This window comes from Talpa occidentalis, unplaced genomic scaffold (genome assembly GCF_014898055.3).
Source record: "Talpa occidentalis isolate TD23 unplaced genomic scaffold, MPIMG_talOcc4v2.1, whole genome shotgun sequence".
Classification (NCBI taxonomy): Eukaryota; Metazoa; Chordata; class Mammalia; order Eulipotyphla; family Talpidae; genus Talpa; species Talpa occidentalis.
The window spans coordinates 3894632-3910635 of record NW_026555331.1 but is presented as its reverse complement, the minus strand read 5'-3'; the positions used below and the strand labels follow the sequence as shown (position 1 = coordinate 3910635).

The following is a 16004-nucleotide window of genomic DNA, read 5'->3' as shown; positions in this document are numbered from 1 at the left end:
CTCACACACCACACACTCCACACACCACACCCCCCACACACCTTACACCCCACACACCTCACACCCCACACACCCCATACCACACCCCCTACAAACCCCACACACCCCACACACACCCCACACCCCACACACCCCATACCCCACACCCCCCACACAAACCCCCCCCACACACCCCCCACAACACACTCCACACACACCCCACACAACACACCACACACATCCCCCCACACACACCACACACACCACACACAACCCACATACACACCCCACACAACACACCACACACACACCACACACACACATACCCCACACACCACACACACACCACACACACCACACACATACCACACACACCACACACCACACACACCACACACCCCACACACCCCGCACACACACAACACACACCCCACCCACCCCACACACACACCACACACAACACACCCCACACACACCCAACACCCCCCCCACACACCCCCCACACACCCCACACACCCCCACACACCCCACACACACCCCACACACCCCCACACACACCCCACACACCACATACACCATACACAACACCCCCCCCCACACCACACACACACATACCCCACACACCCCACACACCCCACACACATACACACCACACACACACACCACACACACGTGGGACTGTGGCCCCAGGAGGGTAGGTGTTTGTGCCGGCGCGTGCTCAGCCCATGCGCACTCGGGGACGGGCCGTCCAGGCTGCTGACGCAGGCACAGGATTCCCTCCGCCGCTGCCTTCCCGGCGCCCCACTCTCCCCCCAGGCGCGCCCGGGCACAGTGAGAGCAGCGGGCTGTGCCAGGCGTGGGGCCGGCCCTGGCGTCCCGGGGCCCAGGGCAGCAGGGCAGCAGGGCTGAGGTTCAGGCCGCCTGCCTGGCGGGCGGCTGGATCGGGGGCGCCGGGCGGCGAAGGTAAGAGGTGGTGGCTGCGGCTGGAGGACCCCGAGCAGATGGGAGGCCGGGGGGCTGGGGCTGAGCCCCGAGGCTGGAGCGGGCGGGCTGCGCACACGGGGTCATAGCCGGAGGGGCCTTGAGGGCATCTTTTCTGACCGCTGGTGGTGCAGACGGGGAAACTGAGGCCAGTGACAGGCTCTCCCAGCCCTTCTGCGGGGCGGGGTGCTCCTCCCAGGCCCCCTGCGCCGGCCTCTGGGGACAGAGAGGAAGAGCAGGCTTGAGGTGCCAGTGGGCGTCTACCAGCCCGTCCCCCGTCACCCATGTGTCACCACCTCGGCATGCGCCGGGCAGCTGGCCCCGCCGCCGCCTCTGTGCCTGCCTCTCCGAGCTCCCGGGGGCAGAGCTGCTTGTTTACCTCCCGCCTGCCGGCCCGGGCGAGTGGCGGAGGCTGGAGGCCGGCGAGGCTCTCCGCAGGCGCGTTTCCCCGGGTGCCCAGAGCGCCGACTGAGGTGGCTCACGGCGGCGAGGGGGCCGCCACCCCCGCCCTGGGCCTCCATGCCGGAGCCCTTCCCCCCCATAGTCTGGGCTCAGAAACCCACAGAGGCCCAGGATTCCCGGGAGAGGGTGGCTCCCCGGGGTGGGAGTGGGGGTGTCTGCTGATTACCGGCTGTGGAGGGTGCTGGGCCGCGGGGTTCCCCAGCGGGACTAGAGAGCCCCAGCGTGGGGTCCAGCACGCTCCGGGGGTGCGTGCGTCCCTGCCGGGCCCCAGTGTCCGCGGCGCTCCTGTCAGCTCGGGGCCCTGGCGCAGCTGGGCAGAAGCTGGCCTCCCTGGTGCCCCCAGGTGGGGAAGCGGAGGGCCGGGGAGGGGCACCCCGGCGGCAGGGCCCCTGGAGAAGCGATGTGACGGGGGTCGGGCAGGCCGACACCCTCGCAGGAGGCTCCCGTGACCCCGTCCTCCTCACGTCTCTCTTCCCTTCTCCCTCAGACATCGCCTGCTGCGGACCGGCCTCGGATTTATGGAGCGGGTGTCGGGGGGCCGCGCCGAGTACTGCCGCGCCCAGCACCCCCAGCGCACCTGCTGCTGACGGGGCCGCGCGCCTCGCCACGCACCATTGCCCTCACCTGCCCATGGCCTCTGCTGCCCAGCCCGGGGCCGGCGCCGCCGCCTGAGCCCCGTGCCCCGCTCCAGGACTTGCTCTGCCCCGATGGGGTAACGTGACGGAGGCGGGTGCATCAGAACCGCCTGCCACGGGTGCCGCCTGCGCCGCCCCCCCGCCCAGGGCTACCTGTGGGTTCTGGCTCGTTTGGCCTTTGGCCCTTGGGGCTCTGGCTGTGCCCTTGATTGGGGGGCACCGGCCCTTCCCCCGAGGCCGAGAGGCAGCCCCAGGACAGGCACAGCGCTGGCCGCGCGGCGGGGTCCCCGCGGGATTTTCAGTTTTCTTTGCTGACTTTTGGGGTTGTTATTTTTATTTTGCCCCATAATTCTCCAGCGCTGAGCGAGGAGCTTGGGCTTGCCCGTCTGACTTTAGGGGCGTCCCGCCCCTCTTCTCTTTTGAAGAGCGGGTTTTCTTTTTTAATTCCCCACGCCGGGCAGTGTGCTCCCCTCCCAGGTATTTGCACAATATTTGTGCGGGGTGGGGGCGGGCTTTTTAAAAAGTGTTTTCTCTCTCGGACAAACACGGGGGTCGGGTTCTGCTCGGGCCCGGGGGCTGGTGGGGGCTCGTGTGGGTCCCGGCGCCCTCTGCAGCCTCCCTGGCCGGCCGTGCTGGGGAGCATGTCACGCGTGCACCGGCCCGCCCCCGTGGAGGTGAGCTACAAGCACATGCGCTTCCTCATCACGCACAACCCCACCGACGCCACCCTCAGCAGCTTCCTGGAGGTGAGTGGCCCGAGAGCCAGCGGGACGGGGCTGGTCGCCGCCAACCCAGATACCACCCTTGGAGCAAGGCTGTCGCCCCATTACAGGACCTCCAGGAGGACTCTTGGGGGGACTCCTGGGGACCGGCAGGGGACCCCAAGCTGCGTGAGCTGGTTGGGAGGTCTGAGGAGCAAAGGGCCCTGCCCTGAGCAACCGGGTGTCGCCCCCGGCCAGAGCTCCATGTGGCCGCCGAGCAGAAAGCGGAGGGCTGGGCCTGGAGCTGGCGGTGGCCTGGGCACTGAGACCCGCTGCTGCCCGGCCCAGGGTGCTGGGTGCCCTCGTGCTCTGAGGGGCATGGGGATAGCAAGGCTGGGTAGGGGCTTCAGGGTGCACATATCTGTGTGAGGGGCTGGGCAGGGGCTTTGGACTCCCGGAGGGACAGCAGGCAGGCCCACGCTGCTCGCAGCCCGGCCACATGCCCGGATGTGCGGCCAAGCAGGTGCGGGCACGGCAAGGCTCCCCGCAGCCTCTGGCGGTGGGCCTGGCGCGGGCCTGGCTGTCTGCAGAGCCTGCGGCTGTGTAGGGCTGTTGTGGCCTCGGCCCTGCATCTGGGTTCTGTGGCCCTGCTCCCGTATGGCCACAGCCAAAGAGTGGACCGGGCATGGGACGGTGTCAGCTGTAGACGGGAGGTAGCAGGCCCCTTGCCTTCGGGGGACCTGGGCCGGGTGCCCCAGAGGAGGGTGCCCCCAGCCCTCACAGCTGAGGCCCTTGAGGTCCAGTGGTTCTTGGAAGGACGGGGCACAGCACTGTGACCGTGGCCAGGGGTCATGCGTGACCAGGGTGGGGCTCACAGTATGACTGGGGTCAGTATCAGCCTGTGATGGGGGCTCAGCCCTAGGCTGGTAGCAGGGGGGTTCTGAGACCTTTCACGGCCTCAGAGCCCTGCCCCGCTCCTTGCAGCCCTAGAGAAGCACCTCCTGTCCTCTCTGTGCCCGGCGCCCCCCACCCTGTGCCCGGCCTCCCCCCCGCCCTCTCTGGGCCTGCCCCCGCCCTCTCTGTGCCCGGCGTCCCTGTGGAAGGACAGCAGTTCTGGCATCGAATTGCTCACCACTCTCAAAATAGCTGCCGGGAGGGGGTGGGGGTGGGGGCACCCTGCACGTGGCCCCCCGGGGTGGACCCCCTATAAATACTCCTAATCTGGCTGTGAGCACCGTGACCTTCTCCCTGGAAGCCTGGGGCTTCCCTGTTGGTCAGGGCCCTTCCAGGGCATGCCCCGCCCCGCGCAGACCGCTGAGGGGCCCTGTGCAGTCTGGCCATGCCCTCGACCAGCCTAGCCCTGCAGACCTGTGCAAAGGGGGTCACGTGCCCATGTGGGGACGGGTGTCCTGTCCCTTGCTAGTCGGATCTGGCGTGCAGGGCCTTGCTAATGGGATCTGGGGGCCCTGAGCAGGAGGCGATGTGCTGGGAAGCTGGGGTTCCAGGCCTCGGGCCACACATGGGAATGCATTGGTGGGAGACTCTGCAAGGGACAGCTGCCCAGCAGCATCAGGGGATGACCTGCCCGGCCATGGGGCTTGGACGCTCACGCCAGCCTCAGAGCCAGTCTTGTTGTGGGGACACGACCCTGCCTGGGGACCCCTGAGCCCCACAGCCCCGTTCCTGCCTCCCCATTCCCTGCCAGGACCTGAAGAAGTATGGGGCCACCACCGTGGTGCGCGTGTGCGAGGTCACCTACGACAAGGCGCCCCTGGAGAAGGACGGCATCACCGTGGTGGTGAGTGCGCCGGGTGCGCTGCTGATGCCGGGGTGGTGCCAGGCCTGTCTGCCCGGCCATGCCCAGGGTGGGCATCCTTGAGTGGTGGCAGGGGGATTCTGAGACCTTTCACGGCCTCAGAGCCCTGCCCAGCTCCTTGCAGCCCTAGAGAAGCACCTCCTGTCCTCTCTGTGCCTGGCGCCCCCAACCCTGTGCCTGGCCTCCCCCACTGCCCTCTCTGGGCCTGCCCCCGCCCTCTCTGTGCCCGGCGTCCCCGTGGAAGGACAGCAGTTCTGGCTGTCGCGCGGCCCCTGCAACCAGGCCCTCTGCATGCCGGGCAGGCAGGCAGACCCTGCCGCTCCCAGACGGCCCCACGGCTGCTGTTGGGGGGTGCTGAGACTCAGGCCGGCGGCTGCCTGCAACCACAGCCAGATGGTACCAGCCGGGACAGCCTGGGGACTGGCTCCTTGTAATAGTACCCCCCTTTAAGTGTGTACCCCCACCCCCTGTCAGCGGCTGGGACTGGCAGGGAGTCTGGCCCAGAGTGCAGGCAGGACTCCCGAGGCTCAGCAGGCAGGGCCCAAGGTCCAGGGGAGCCGGAGGGCAGAGCCCGGCCCCCTGAGGCTCCCGGCAGCCCTTCCTCACCTGGGCCAGTCTCAGGGGCCCCGTCCTCGCCGCCCTGTCGCCGGGCAGCAGGTCCCAGGGAGGCTGTCCGCAGAGGCCATGCACAGGGCCCTAGGGACTGTTTCCTTGGTCCCCTGGCTCTGGGGACTGGCGTCCAGGCAGATGTGCATGGGCCTGGCGGCTCCCCCAGTGCAGGGCTGAGGGGATTGGGCTGGAGTGGGCAGTCCCGGGAGAGGCAGGCCTGGCCGACTCTGCCTGGGCCTCAGCCACCTCAACACCAGAGGACCTGCCACCGCTCCTCTTCCGGGCCTCTTGGGCCAGGAGCTCTTGTGCTCAGTCACCTCTGCCCCCAGTTTGGAGCAGGGGAAGGAGCCAGGGCTGCAGGGTCAGACAGGCCTGGCCGAGTCTTACCCCTGCCCCTCCCAGCTGTGTGACCCCAGACTCCTCACCCCTTGCATGTGGGTGCTGAAACCCACCACACGGGAAGGACTTGGCCTAGACCCCCTGGAGTCAGCAGAGAGCGGCCAGGTGACCCCAGGGGCCACGGGAGTCAGCCTCTGTGGCCATGTGGGTTCACCCTGCACAAAAGCTGATTCTGGGGCACGCCCCTGCCTCCCTCAGGAATCTGCTCTCCTGGGGCTCACCTACACCCTGAGAGCGAGACTCGCTGGGCCTCCCCACACATGCTCACTCGTCCCTGCAGGGCGCTGGGGAGGGGGCTGCGCAGCTAATTTTCAAAACCAAATCAACCCCGGAATATGCGAAGGCCCACGTGTAACTGGCTGTTTAGAGCCAGCTCCGCCTGGCCTCGCCCTGCCTTACTCCTTTCTGGAAACAGGGTTGGGGGGTCTGCTCTGCGTGCCTAGGCTGGGGCTGGGGGCTGGAGGGGTGGGGAGGCTGGGGGGCTAGGGACACGAGCAGCAGGGGTTAGCGGTTTATGGACCAGACGGCTTGGCCTGAACCCAGCCCTCCTAGGCTGATCAGACCCCTGAGGGAGGGCCAGGCTGCGACCCCAGCATCAGCACAGGGAGAGTCAGCAGGATGTAGGGCTCAAGGGGTTCCTGAAAGAAAAGGGTGGGAAAGTCCGGGAAGGCTTCCTGGAGGAGGGGACAGCTGACGTGTGCAGAGAGGATGAGCAGCAGCTGTGGAGTGGGGGCTCACAGTCCAGCCCGCCCCGCTATGCGCTGGGATGCCCACTGTCACGGGCTCCTGCACCCCCGGCCCTTCTTGTGGTGTCCCGTCCTTGACCGAGCCCCAGGGCCAGCTGGCCAGGGCCCCACCTCTCCACCCCGCCTGGGTGGGGTCCTCACGGGCTGCTTCTCTCCCCAGGACTGGCCTTTTGATGACGGGGCGCCCCCGCCTGGCAAAGTGGTGGAGGACTGGCTGAGTCTGCTGAGGGCCAAGTTCTGTGACGACCCGGGCAGCTGCGTGGCCGTGCACTGCGTGGCCGGCCTGGGGCGGTGAGCGGCGTGCACCTGGGCTCTGCAGCCCGACTGCTCTGGGGTGGTGCTGGCCCACCCGCATGGGACCTTCCGGGGCTCACAGGCGGCCCCACAGCCTGGGGAGGAAGCCTGCGGCTCACCCGCTCCCTCCCGCATGCCTGCGCCGGAGCAGGAAGGGCGGCAGCCTCCCAGGGGGGCTCCTGCCCGCTACGGGACAGCCCTGGCTGACCAGCCGGTCCAGGCAGCCGGACCGCTCTGCAGGGGGAGGGCCAGCGGGTGGGCGGCTGCTGGGTGGAGTCCTGCCTGTCTCCCCTGCTCTCCTGCCAGCCCTCCCGCCGTCACGCTTTACACAAGGGGCCAGGGGCACAGAGAGGCCGCCTGGTCATCTGAAACTGCACAGCGGCGTCGGGAGGGAGCCAGGATTTGGGCACTGGATTTGGTGGGGCTGAGCTCCGAGCCCGTGCCCCGCATGGGGGTGGGGTGGGTGAAGCAGCAGGTGGCCCGTGGTGGGGGAGGGGCTTGGGGCTCGGCTGAGCAGCCCCGCATCCTCCCCCAGGGCTCCGGTGCTGGTGGCGCTGGCCCTCATCGAGAGCGGGATGAAGTACGAAGACGCCATCCAGTTCATCCGACAGTGAGTGGCTGCGGGGGGAGGGCAGGTGGTGAGCACCCAGGGGCCTGGGTTTTCAGCCCTTATCTGACATGCCCCATCCCGCAGGGCCCCAGTGTGCCGCCCACTGGCGGTCCTGCTCGCCCAGTCCCAGGTACCCCCACTATCCTGGCGCGCCCTCCAGGCCGAGAGGGAGGCCTGTCTTGAGGGGGGCAGATGCGCGAACTTGCTCTGGAGCTGCCTGATAGGCCCAGCCTGGCCGGAGGAGGCCTAAGACCCTGGCCCAGAGGCCCACGGAGCGGGTCTGGGCTGCTCGGCGTGGCCAGCCTCCGGACTCAGCCTGGGCCCTGCGGCTTCTCAGCAGGCTTCCAGGACGACCCCTCCTGTGGCTTGGGGCATCCTGGCGGCAGGCAGGGACGGCTGTCCATGCCTGGCTCCTCAGTCCTGACCCCACGACCCCTCCTTCCGTCCCCTGGTGGCCACGGCCTTGCTGCCATTTTATGGTCGAGGACCCTGAGGCTCAGGGAGGGGGTGTGACTTGTGCAGGGTCACAGAACAGAGGGGTCAAGCTGGGCTGCACCCCAGATCTGACTCCAGGGTTATGGCCCTCCGTCCTGTGCCCCTCAGAGGCCCCGGTGTGTGGTGGGGCCCGCACCGGGGAGTCAGCCAGGGAGGGATAGCAGTGAGTGGAATGTGAGGCCGGCAGGGAGACCCTGGAGGCAGGGAGGGGCGGGCGGGGCAGGAGCCTGGGGGAGGTGGGCTCTGCTGGCTGGTGGGGGAACACCTCCAGGGCCGTGGGAGAGCTGGGGTGGGCCGGCGGCCGCCCCCCTCCGCCCCACGCTGAGGCCCACGTCGCGTCTCCCAGGAAGCGCCGTGGAGCCATCAACAGCAAGCAGCTCACCTACCTGGAAAAATACCGACCGAAGCAGAGGCTGCGGTTCAAGGAGCCGCACGCGCACAGGGCCAAGTGCTGCGTCATGTAGCTCCGGCCTGCTCCGTGATGGTGGCGCACCTGGCCTGCACCTGGCCTGCACCTGGCCCCGCGCACCTGTGCCTCCCGACTCGCGCGGGCTTCCGGCTCCTGGCAGCTGGCGCCCCGCGCGCCCCCTGCCGGCCGCCCGTCTCCCCGCGGCTACGGGCACGACTGCGGGAGTCTGGATCCTTCCCTCTGTCCCGCGCCCTGGGCCCAGGCTCCGGCCCCTGAGTCCCTGCCCTGCGCTTGGCTCGGCCTCTCTGAAGCTTAGTCGGGCCCTCCCGCCAGCGCCCTCCCCTCACAGCCCCAGGCAGCTCTCCTCTCTGACCGGTTTGGGGGGTGGCGGGCGTATTTCTGGGCCTGTACCCTCCTCCACGGCCCTCCTGCTGACCTGTTCTCGGCTCCTTAACTTATTGGGTCTGGGGCCGGCCACGTGTTGTGGACACTCAAGGCAATAAAACGGGACCCCGTGACTGTGTGTGAGCAGACTGGGGTTCAGTGGGTGTGGGTGGATGCGCAGGTGCACTCAGGGCTGTGTGCCCCCCAGCTTCCCTGCTTAGGGGCCTGACAGGGGCCTTGACTGAGCAGGGCCAAGCTGGGTGTAGGGCCTCAGCCGGGGCACTTTGCTGCCCGGGGGGCTGGGGAGTTGGAGGCCAGGCCAGGCCCAGGGAGGGAGGGGAGGTGGGCAGGGGCCTGACCGGGTTTGGGATGGTGGCCTGGGCCTGCTGAGGGCCAGCTGAGGGCCTGTGGGCCTTGCCCAGCGCCCCTGTGTGCAGGCTGCAGGCTGCAGTGCCTGCCCCCACTGGGCCAAGAGAAAGTGCTCGGAGGGGCACAGCTTGGAGGAGGGCTGGCCGGGCTATCTGGTCTGCTCCCCCAGCACCGCCCCCACCAGCACAGCCCCCAGAGGTCTGTGCTGACCCCAGTTCATCCAGAGCCTGGCACCAGCCCAGAGCGGGGTCCAGGCTACTGTCCACTTGCACGTGCCTGCCCGCCTCCCTCCGTGCCCCTCCGCCCTCTGCGTGCTGCCCGCTGTAGGTGCGGGGCAGGGAGGCCTTTTGTAGTGCCGGGTTGTCACTCTCCTTTCCCGACGAGGCGATGGCCCGGGAGGGTGCCCTTGCAGGGCGTGCCTGGATGTGGGGGACCCTGCCTGGGTCTGCGCTGCGGGCCCTGGAAGGGGGCACCCTGGGGTGACCGGTGGGCTGTGCCTCCCTGGGCCTGTCTCCACCTGGCCTGCCACAGCCCCAGCCATGTGTGTCGGCTGGAAAGGAGCCTCAGTTTCCCCGAGGGCCTGGGCCGGCTGCTGTCTGCTTCGGGAACCTGTGGGGTCCAGCCTCCCGCCCCTGCCTTCACTGGAGGAGGGGACCGTGGAGGGCAGACCTCCTACCACTGCCCAGCATCAGCCAGAGGGGGCTGTGGGGACAGTCCTGCCCCAAGGGCCTGCCTCCCTGACCCCACCCCTTGGTCCCCAAGGAGCTCAGTGACACCAAGGCCAGTGAGTCTGAGTGAGGATGGACCAGTGGGCCAAGTGGGGAGCCATGAAAAGGCGAGCCCCCCAGAAGCCCTCCCCGGAGACTCCAGAGAGGACCCCAGGGCCCGCCACGAGCTTGTCCCCCCGCCCCCCAAGCCAGTCAGCCTGACGCTCTGTGAGACCCGCCGTATTGTTTTCAGCAAATGCCCAGGTTCAGGGGCCCCTTCGGGTGACGCTTCCCGTGTGGCCACATCCCTGCTCAGAGGTTCAGTCTAGTGGAGTGGGGTGAGACAGGCTGGGGTTCGCCCAGTGCAAAGCCGGGGGCCCGGGGGGCGGGGGCTTCCTCCTCAGGGGCCAGTGGGTTGGTCTTCAAAGGAGGTGCCGAGTGGGGGTGCCTGCAGGCTGGGGGTGCTGCCTGAGCAGGGGCATGGAGGTCAGTGTGACACTGGAGGGAGAGAGCGGGGCGGGGGGCCGGTGGTGAGGCCCCCAGGACTCCGGCAGGGTCTCTTGGGACCCGCCCTGGACCCAAGGCAGGAAGGGCCTGGCCGTGCATTTCACGGCTGCGGAGACCAGGGCTGAGGGGAGAGGCCGGGGGGCCGATGGATCCTCTGGACTCAGCCCCTGAGAGTCTCGGAAGAAGGTCCCAGAACCCGCAATACAGATGGACCAGCCGAGGCTCAGAGAGCCGAGACCCTCGCCTCTGGCCCCGCAGCCTGTCCAGGGTGGTCGGTGTCCCCACCCCGTGGGCCCAGGCTGGCCCCGCTGTCCACCAGGTTTCAGCTCCGACTGGACTCAGGAGCATAGGGGAGGGGTGGAGGGACCGGCCCAGGACCTGCCCCACCCTCAGTCCCTCTGCCCCCCGGGAGCCCCAAGCTGGGGACACACTGAAGACGGGGGGGGGGGGGGGGGCGGGGCCTCGGCCAATGGCCCTGTCAGCCGTGGGCCCCCAGGGGCCACCGAGGCTCTGGCTCCCGGGGCGGCGTGTCCCTGCTCTGGAGCCAAGGCCACCATCCGGGGCCCACGCGACTTGAGGTTTCCTCTGGGGCCCTGGCCTGCCCTCCACCCCCAGGCCTGGCCCTGTCCCCTGGTCCTGCCTGTGTCTTCTGGGGTTTGCCTCAGTCACGGGCTGGGGGGGGCCCTGGATGGGGGGTAGGGAGTGGACAGGTGTGACACTTCTTTGTGGAATCTAGATCTTTCTTCTGAATGGAAAAATGTGCAACCAGGCTCTGTGGACAGATGGGGCAGGGCTGCGGGCAGGGGCGCCCGGAGGTCACTGCTTGGCTGTGCCCGCCACCTTCTGGAGGAAGGAGAGCTGCCTGCTGGCGAATTCACGGATGCCAGGCTCCGGGTCTGCTTTGAGGTCTTCAAAAGCTCCAGGAGAGGAGGAGATGTCAGCGGCGTCCTGGCTACCCGCTGTCCCCCTGGGCAGCCCCGCTGCCAGCCTGGGAGAGTGGACTGGACGGCGCCCAGACCGCACCTCCTCTGCCTTCCAGGCCTGCGGTGCTTCCCGCCTCACCCACCCACTCCGCGGGCCGTCCTGTCTGGGAAGCCCCGCAGCCTTCTGGACCCGCTCAGGCCCGTGGAGGGGCCGCGAGGACCCCGGGTGGAGGAGGAGCTGCCTCCACCTCCGGCCGGCCGGCCGCTGCTTACTGCTGAACAGCAGGCTCATGTCCACTCGGCACACCATCCGGGTCACGGCCTGGGGGTGGTAGCAGATGGTGTACCCTGTGGGGCGGATGGGTACTGGCCAGTGAGGGGGCTTGTGGGGCCAGCTCATTCCCGTCCCCTCCGAGACTGCGGGGCTCTCACCCCCACTGAGCTCCTGGCGGGGAGGGGCTGTTGCTCACCAATGAAGCGCGCCGCCCAGGTCTTGATGTGGTGGTGGCGGCTGTGCAGGTAGCTGAGGGCCTGCGCCAGGTGGATGCTGAACTCCTCCTGGCTGCGGGTCATCTGGCCAGGGGACAGCAGGCCCGGCACTCGCTGTGGTCAGGGGGCTGCCCCTGCGACCCCAGGCCAGGCCCTGGCCCAGCCCCTGGGGCTGCAGTGCGGGGAGGAACCCCAGGGACGCCCGCCCCACCCCAGGCCCTCACCAGGCAGGTCCAGAGGAAGTGGCGGGCGCTGAGGCCCTTCCCCCAGGCCAGCGTGCAGAACAGGGTGTGCCGCAGTGGCCAGCGGAGCACCACGGCACAGCGGTAGAAGGCGAACTTGGCCTGCTGCAGGGACAGCTGGGGCTCACTGCGGTCTGCACCCCTCGCCTGGGCCCCGGGGCTCCGTGGGGTGGGAGGAAGCGGGGTGCTGGTGGCCCCCCTCAGGTGCAGCTCCCTCCCAGCCCCTGCTCTGCCCCCTGGGTGCGCCCTGCCCCCGGGCAGGCCCTGTGCCAGGGCATGGGCAGAAGGCAGCTGTGTTGTGATGACCGACACAGGACCTGGCTGGCACACAGTAGGGCTGGCGCACAGTAGGGCTGGCGCACAGCAGGCTTGACCACATTTCCACAGGCCCAGTGACCAGCCTGTGCCCTCACTGTGCACCATGCCTGGGGGCTCGGCGGCGAGCACGGAAATGGGCTTGCTGCACTGACTGCATCGCTGCCCGTGCCCCTGGGGAGGGGCAGACTGACCTTGGTCAGGGAGACCAAGGTGGGAGGCCTGACCGCTGCCTCCGGGTCCCCCACTGTTATCGGGCCCCACCCCTACCCCTCTGGGCCTGGCTCCACAGGGAAAGGCCACTGGCAGGCACTGACCGTGACCACGGCCGGGCAGTGGTCCCTCAGGTGCAGGAGCAGGGGCACCATGCTCTGGTGCACCTGGACCCGGAGGCCGCCGAGCTCCCTGCCCGTCACTGCTGCCACCAGGTCCCCAAACAGCGCCATGGCTGCCGCCCGGATCCTGTCCCGCTCCTGCAAGGCAGGGCCTCAGAGCCGCAGCTGCGCCTGGCCCCCGTGGGGCCTCCCCTGCAGCCCTCAGGCCCCGCCCGAGTGGGGTGAGGCTCCGGCTCCTCAGCTCTGCTCCTGGGCAGCCGTGCCACCCCCATCGGGCTGGGCTTCTGGGGCCGCAGCCTCAAGGACCAAAGTCAGTTCTCACTCAAAACCACATCCACACGCGCGGTGTCGTGACTCATGGGGCGGGACCTGCCCCTGGTCCCGGAGGAGCGCAGTCCAGGCATGCTGGCAGGCAGGAGGCCGGGCCGCGCGGGGCTGGAGAGACTGGTGGGTGGTGCAGCTCGGCCCATGGGGAAGGGCAGCCCCCACACACCCTGGGTCGACCCGCCCCCTGCACAGGATGCCCTGGGTGGCTCCCAGGCCTCCTCTCCCCGCTGGGGAGGCGGTGGGGCCTCCCTGCCTGCAGGGAAGGGAGTGGGGGCGGCACAGGAGGGCCCCCCATGCTCACGTCGTCGAAGAAGGACCGGGCGTTGATGGCCACGCCGAGGCTGTGGGCTCCCGCGCCGTGCGCGCCCAGACGGTGCAGCACGTCGGACACGGTGCCCATGATGCGCACCAGCACCAGCTCGCTGCTCTGGAAGAAGCCGCTCAGGAAGGGCGGCAGCTGTTCTCGGAGCAGGCCTGCCTGGGGGCGGCACGGGCTGCTGGGGCGGGGCGCCGGGCCCCCGCTTCCCTGCCCCGCGCCGCCCACCCCCAGGACAAACTGAGGATGCCATCCCAGACCCCTGTCCTGGCCCACAGCCCGCCCGGCGATCTCCACCCCAGCCGACAGGGCCCAGCCCGTCTGCACCAGGCGCTGCGGACCGCGGACGGGGCTCTCCCGGCCCCTGCAGCCTGGCCCTGGCTAAAGGCGCCTAGCCCCGTGCTGGGCGGCCTCTTTCTCCAACCCCCCATGGCGGCCAGAGGGTCCCTGCCCTTTCCTCCTCCTCCCGGCCCTGTCTTCGCTCCCACTCGTGGCCTCCTCGTGGGTCAGCTGGGGCCAGGGGCGGCGAGACGGCTGGTGAGGTGAGCACACGCTGGAGGCACGGGCTGCCCGGCTCGGGGGGCACCAGCGCAGCCCAGCTCTTCTGGGTCACCACCGCCATTTTCGTTTTTATCCCACTTAAAAGTCGTGGGTCCCTCCCAGGCAGGGACCCGCCGCGCGGGCCCGGCGCCTGGCCTGGCCTGTCCGATGATACGTCGGGAAGGAACCGGGGCGAGGCTGTCTCCTGACCCTCCCGCCCCGGGCCCTGCCCTCCACCGACGGCGCGGTGGTTTTCACAGCCTTTCAGCAAGTTTAGGCGACGCCGTGGCTTCCTAACCTCCGCTGCGTTTTAAAATATCGAGGTCGCTTCCAGCGAGCGAGTCACCCGCAGCCACGCTTTGTCGGCGCCTGCGGCGCGGCCTGCCCCGGAGGGCTGGGCACGGGGGACGTGGAGCAGGGCGGTGGGCAGGCCAGAGTGGGGGTGGCGGTGGCTGCTGATGTGAGATTTTGATTTTCAATCAATAGGACCAGAGTCGGCTCCGTGAGAAGGTGACAGCTGAGTAACTTCCAAGCAGCCAAGGAGGCGCCGGGAGAGTTTTCGCAGGAGGAGCCGCAAGTGCAAAGGCCTGAGGCAGGAACCAGCCTGCGCCCTTTGCGACGTGGCTTCACAGGGCCGGCTGGCTGCGGGCTGAGGGCCCACTGACAGGGAGGGCGGGCGGGCGGAGGGGAGGAGCTGCTGGCTTCAGCAGGCGCAGCGGTGATGTGGCTGCATCTGGGTGCACCGTGGGGGTTCTTGATCGACTGCATGCCCTTGAGGTTTAGGACTCAGTGTCTGGGACTTGACACCCTGGGTTGGCAGAGCCCCCGTCGATGGAGATGGGGCCGCAGAAGCGGGGTGGCGAGGAGCCCCCCGCCTTGTGACGCTGGCAAGCATCCAAGTAGGCAGATCTAGGCGCGGATGTCAGGCATCACCCCAGAACCCACAGCAATGGTGTCAGGAATTCGGGGGCCTCATGGGGGCTGTACAGAGGAGGCCAGTTTCCTTAGGACAGTACTACAGACCCTCTGTCCCCTGTTCATTAGGGGGTGTGGTGGCGATACTGACAGGGAGGCGGGGAGAGGCCCTCCCCGAGGTTCTCGGGGGCTTCAGGTCTCCCCACACGGCTCTCCCGGGTGTGGAGAGGTGTCTGGGGACTAGATGCTCTCCCCAACAACGCTGCCAAGGCGCCCCGGGAGCCCCATAACCTGACGAGGAAACAGAGGCTGGGGGGGCACGTGTCCTCAGCCTGCCCTGTGAGGCCCTGTGAGCCACACAGCCCAGGGCAGAGCCGGGAGCCGCGGGGGGCGTCCAGACCCTGCACCCCGCGAGCCCACGCCCTTACCTTCTCGGGGTGGAAGAGGATGTTCCCCAGGCCCTGCAGGCTCCACACGCGGACCTCAGGGTTGGGGTCCCAGAGACTCCGCGTCAGCAAGATCAGGGCCTCCTCTTTGGGGAGCACCTCCAGCAGGTCGGGGCTGTAGAGGAACTGGGGTGCCCCGGAGGACGGCGGTCAGGCCTGGCATCTCTCTTGGGGGCCCATGGAGTGTGGGCTCACGGGGGAGGGAGGGGCTCGGGCTCTGAGGGCGCCCTACCTCCGTGAGGATGAGTGTGGCCGCCCGCCTCTCCCGCTCCTCGGGGCTCTGCAGCTGGGGCAGGAGCTGGATGGTCACCGCTCTGATCTGCTGGCAGCGGTTCTGCACCATGGCCCTGGGCGGCAGGGCTGGGCTCGTGGGCACTGCCCGTGTCCCCTCTCCTGCCACCCCCACCAGCCGGGCCAGGGTCGGGCATCACTGAGGGCGCCAGCACCCTGCTGTCTGAACGAGCTCCTCCACACCCCAGCCGCCCTCTTGGTGCCAGGCCTGGGCCAGCCTGGGGTGGATGGAGGCAGGCTCGGTCCTGTCCCCAGGGTGGCCTCGGGCCAGGTGGGGCTGGGGGGAGACTGGGCACCACGGCTCCTGCTGGGGCCCAGCGGGGCTCTGCTCATGGGGGCCCCACTCACGGGGGGGCCCCGCTCATGGGGGGCCCCAGTCGTGTGTTCCCACACCCAGCTCCTGGATGGTGGTCTGGCGCCAGCCCTACCTGGCGAGGAGGCCCACGCCCTGCGGGTAGGTGTGAGCAGCCGCTAGGAGCTCCCAGGCGCTCTGCAGCTCCAGGTGGGCAAAGTCCTGCCAGTGCCCCGTGGTGGACAGCAGGCTCTTCAGTGCCTCCAGCGACGTGCTGCGGAGGGCGGGGGGCAGTCACTGGCCAGCCCGCCTGGGCTGGGCCTGGTGGACACAGGCTGGGGGCTCCAGGGTCAGTCTCTGACTGGGAGGGCACCTTCCAGGAGGCTGCCCCAGCTGGGCTGGGCACACAGTGTGGGGTGCTGTGCTCAGAGGAGTGGGCAGCTGTGTCTGTGGTGGGGGCTCCAGTTTGG

General features: G+C 68.9%; 2 protein-coding genes across 8 annotated transcripts in view; one reads left to right on the top strand and one right to left on the bottom strand.

The window, feature by feature from the left end:
- The first annotated feature begins 2023 nt into the window (after positions 1–2023).
- On the top strand, positions 2024–8268 carry PTP4A3 (protein tyrosine phosphatase 4A3). The gene is made up of 5 exons (XM_037498534.2): positions 2024–2803; positions 4464–4556; positions 6489–6619; positions 7158–7232; positions 8074–8268. The coding sequence occupies exons 1-5, from the start codon at positions 2699–2701 to the stop codon at positions 8189–8191; spliced, it is 522 nt and encodes a 173-aa protein (XP_037354431.1). The 5' UTR covers positions 2024–2698; the 3' UTR covers positions 8192–8268.
- Positions 8269–10825: 2557 nt separating this feature from the next.
- LOC119234921 (maestro heat-like repeat family member 5) overlaps positions 10826–16004 on the bottom strand; it is a 43126-nt gene continuing 37947 nt past the window's right edge. For 2 of the 7 annotated variants that reach the window (XM_037498054.2, XM_037498078.2), the window contains exons 22-30: positions 15671–15808; positions 15184–15298; positions 14934–15077; positions 13036–13212; positions 12390–12545; positions 11740–11862; positions 11497–11599; positions 11300–11374; positions 10826–11020 (exon numbers count right to left, since the gene is read on the bottom strand). In XM_037498054.2, the coding sequence (XP_037353951.1) occupies positions 10920–11020; positions 11300–11374; positions 11497–11599; positions 11740–11862; positions 12390–12545; positions 13036–13212; positions 14934–15077; positions 15184–15298; positions 15671–15808 (1132 nt within the window). In that variant the 3' untranslated portion in view covers positions 10826–10919. Of the gene's footprint in view, positions 11021–11299; positions 11375–11496; positions 11600–11739; positions 11863–12389; positions 12546–13035; positions 13213–14933; positions 15078–15183; positions 15299–15670; positions 15809–16004 lie in introns of those variants that run through there. The other 5 variants (XM_037498243.2, XM_037498154.2, XM_037498326.2 and 2 more) reach the window with 5 other exon arrangements.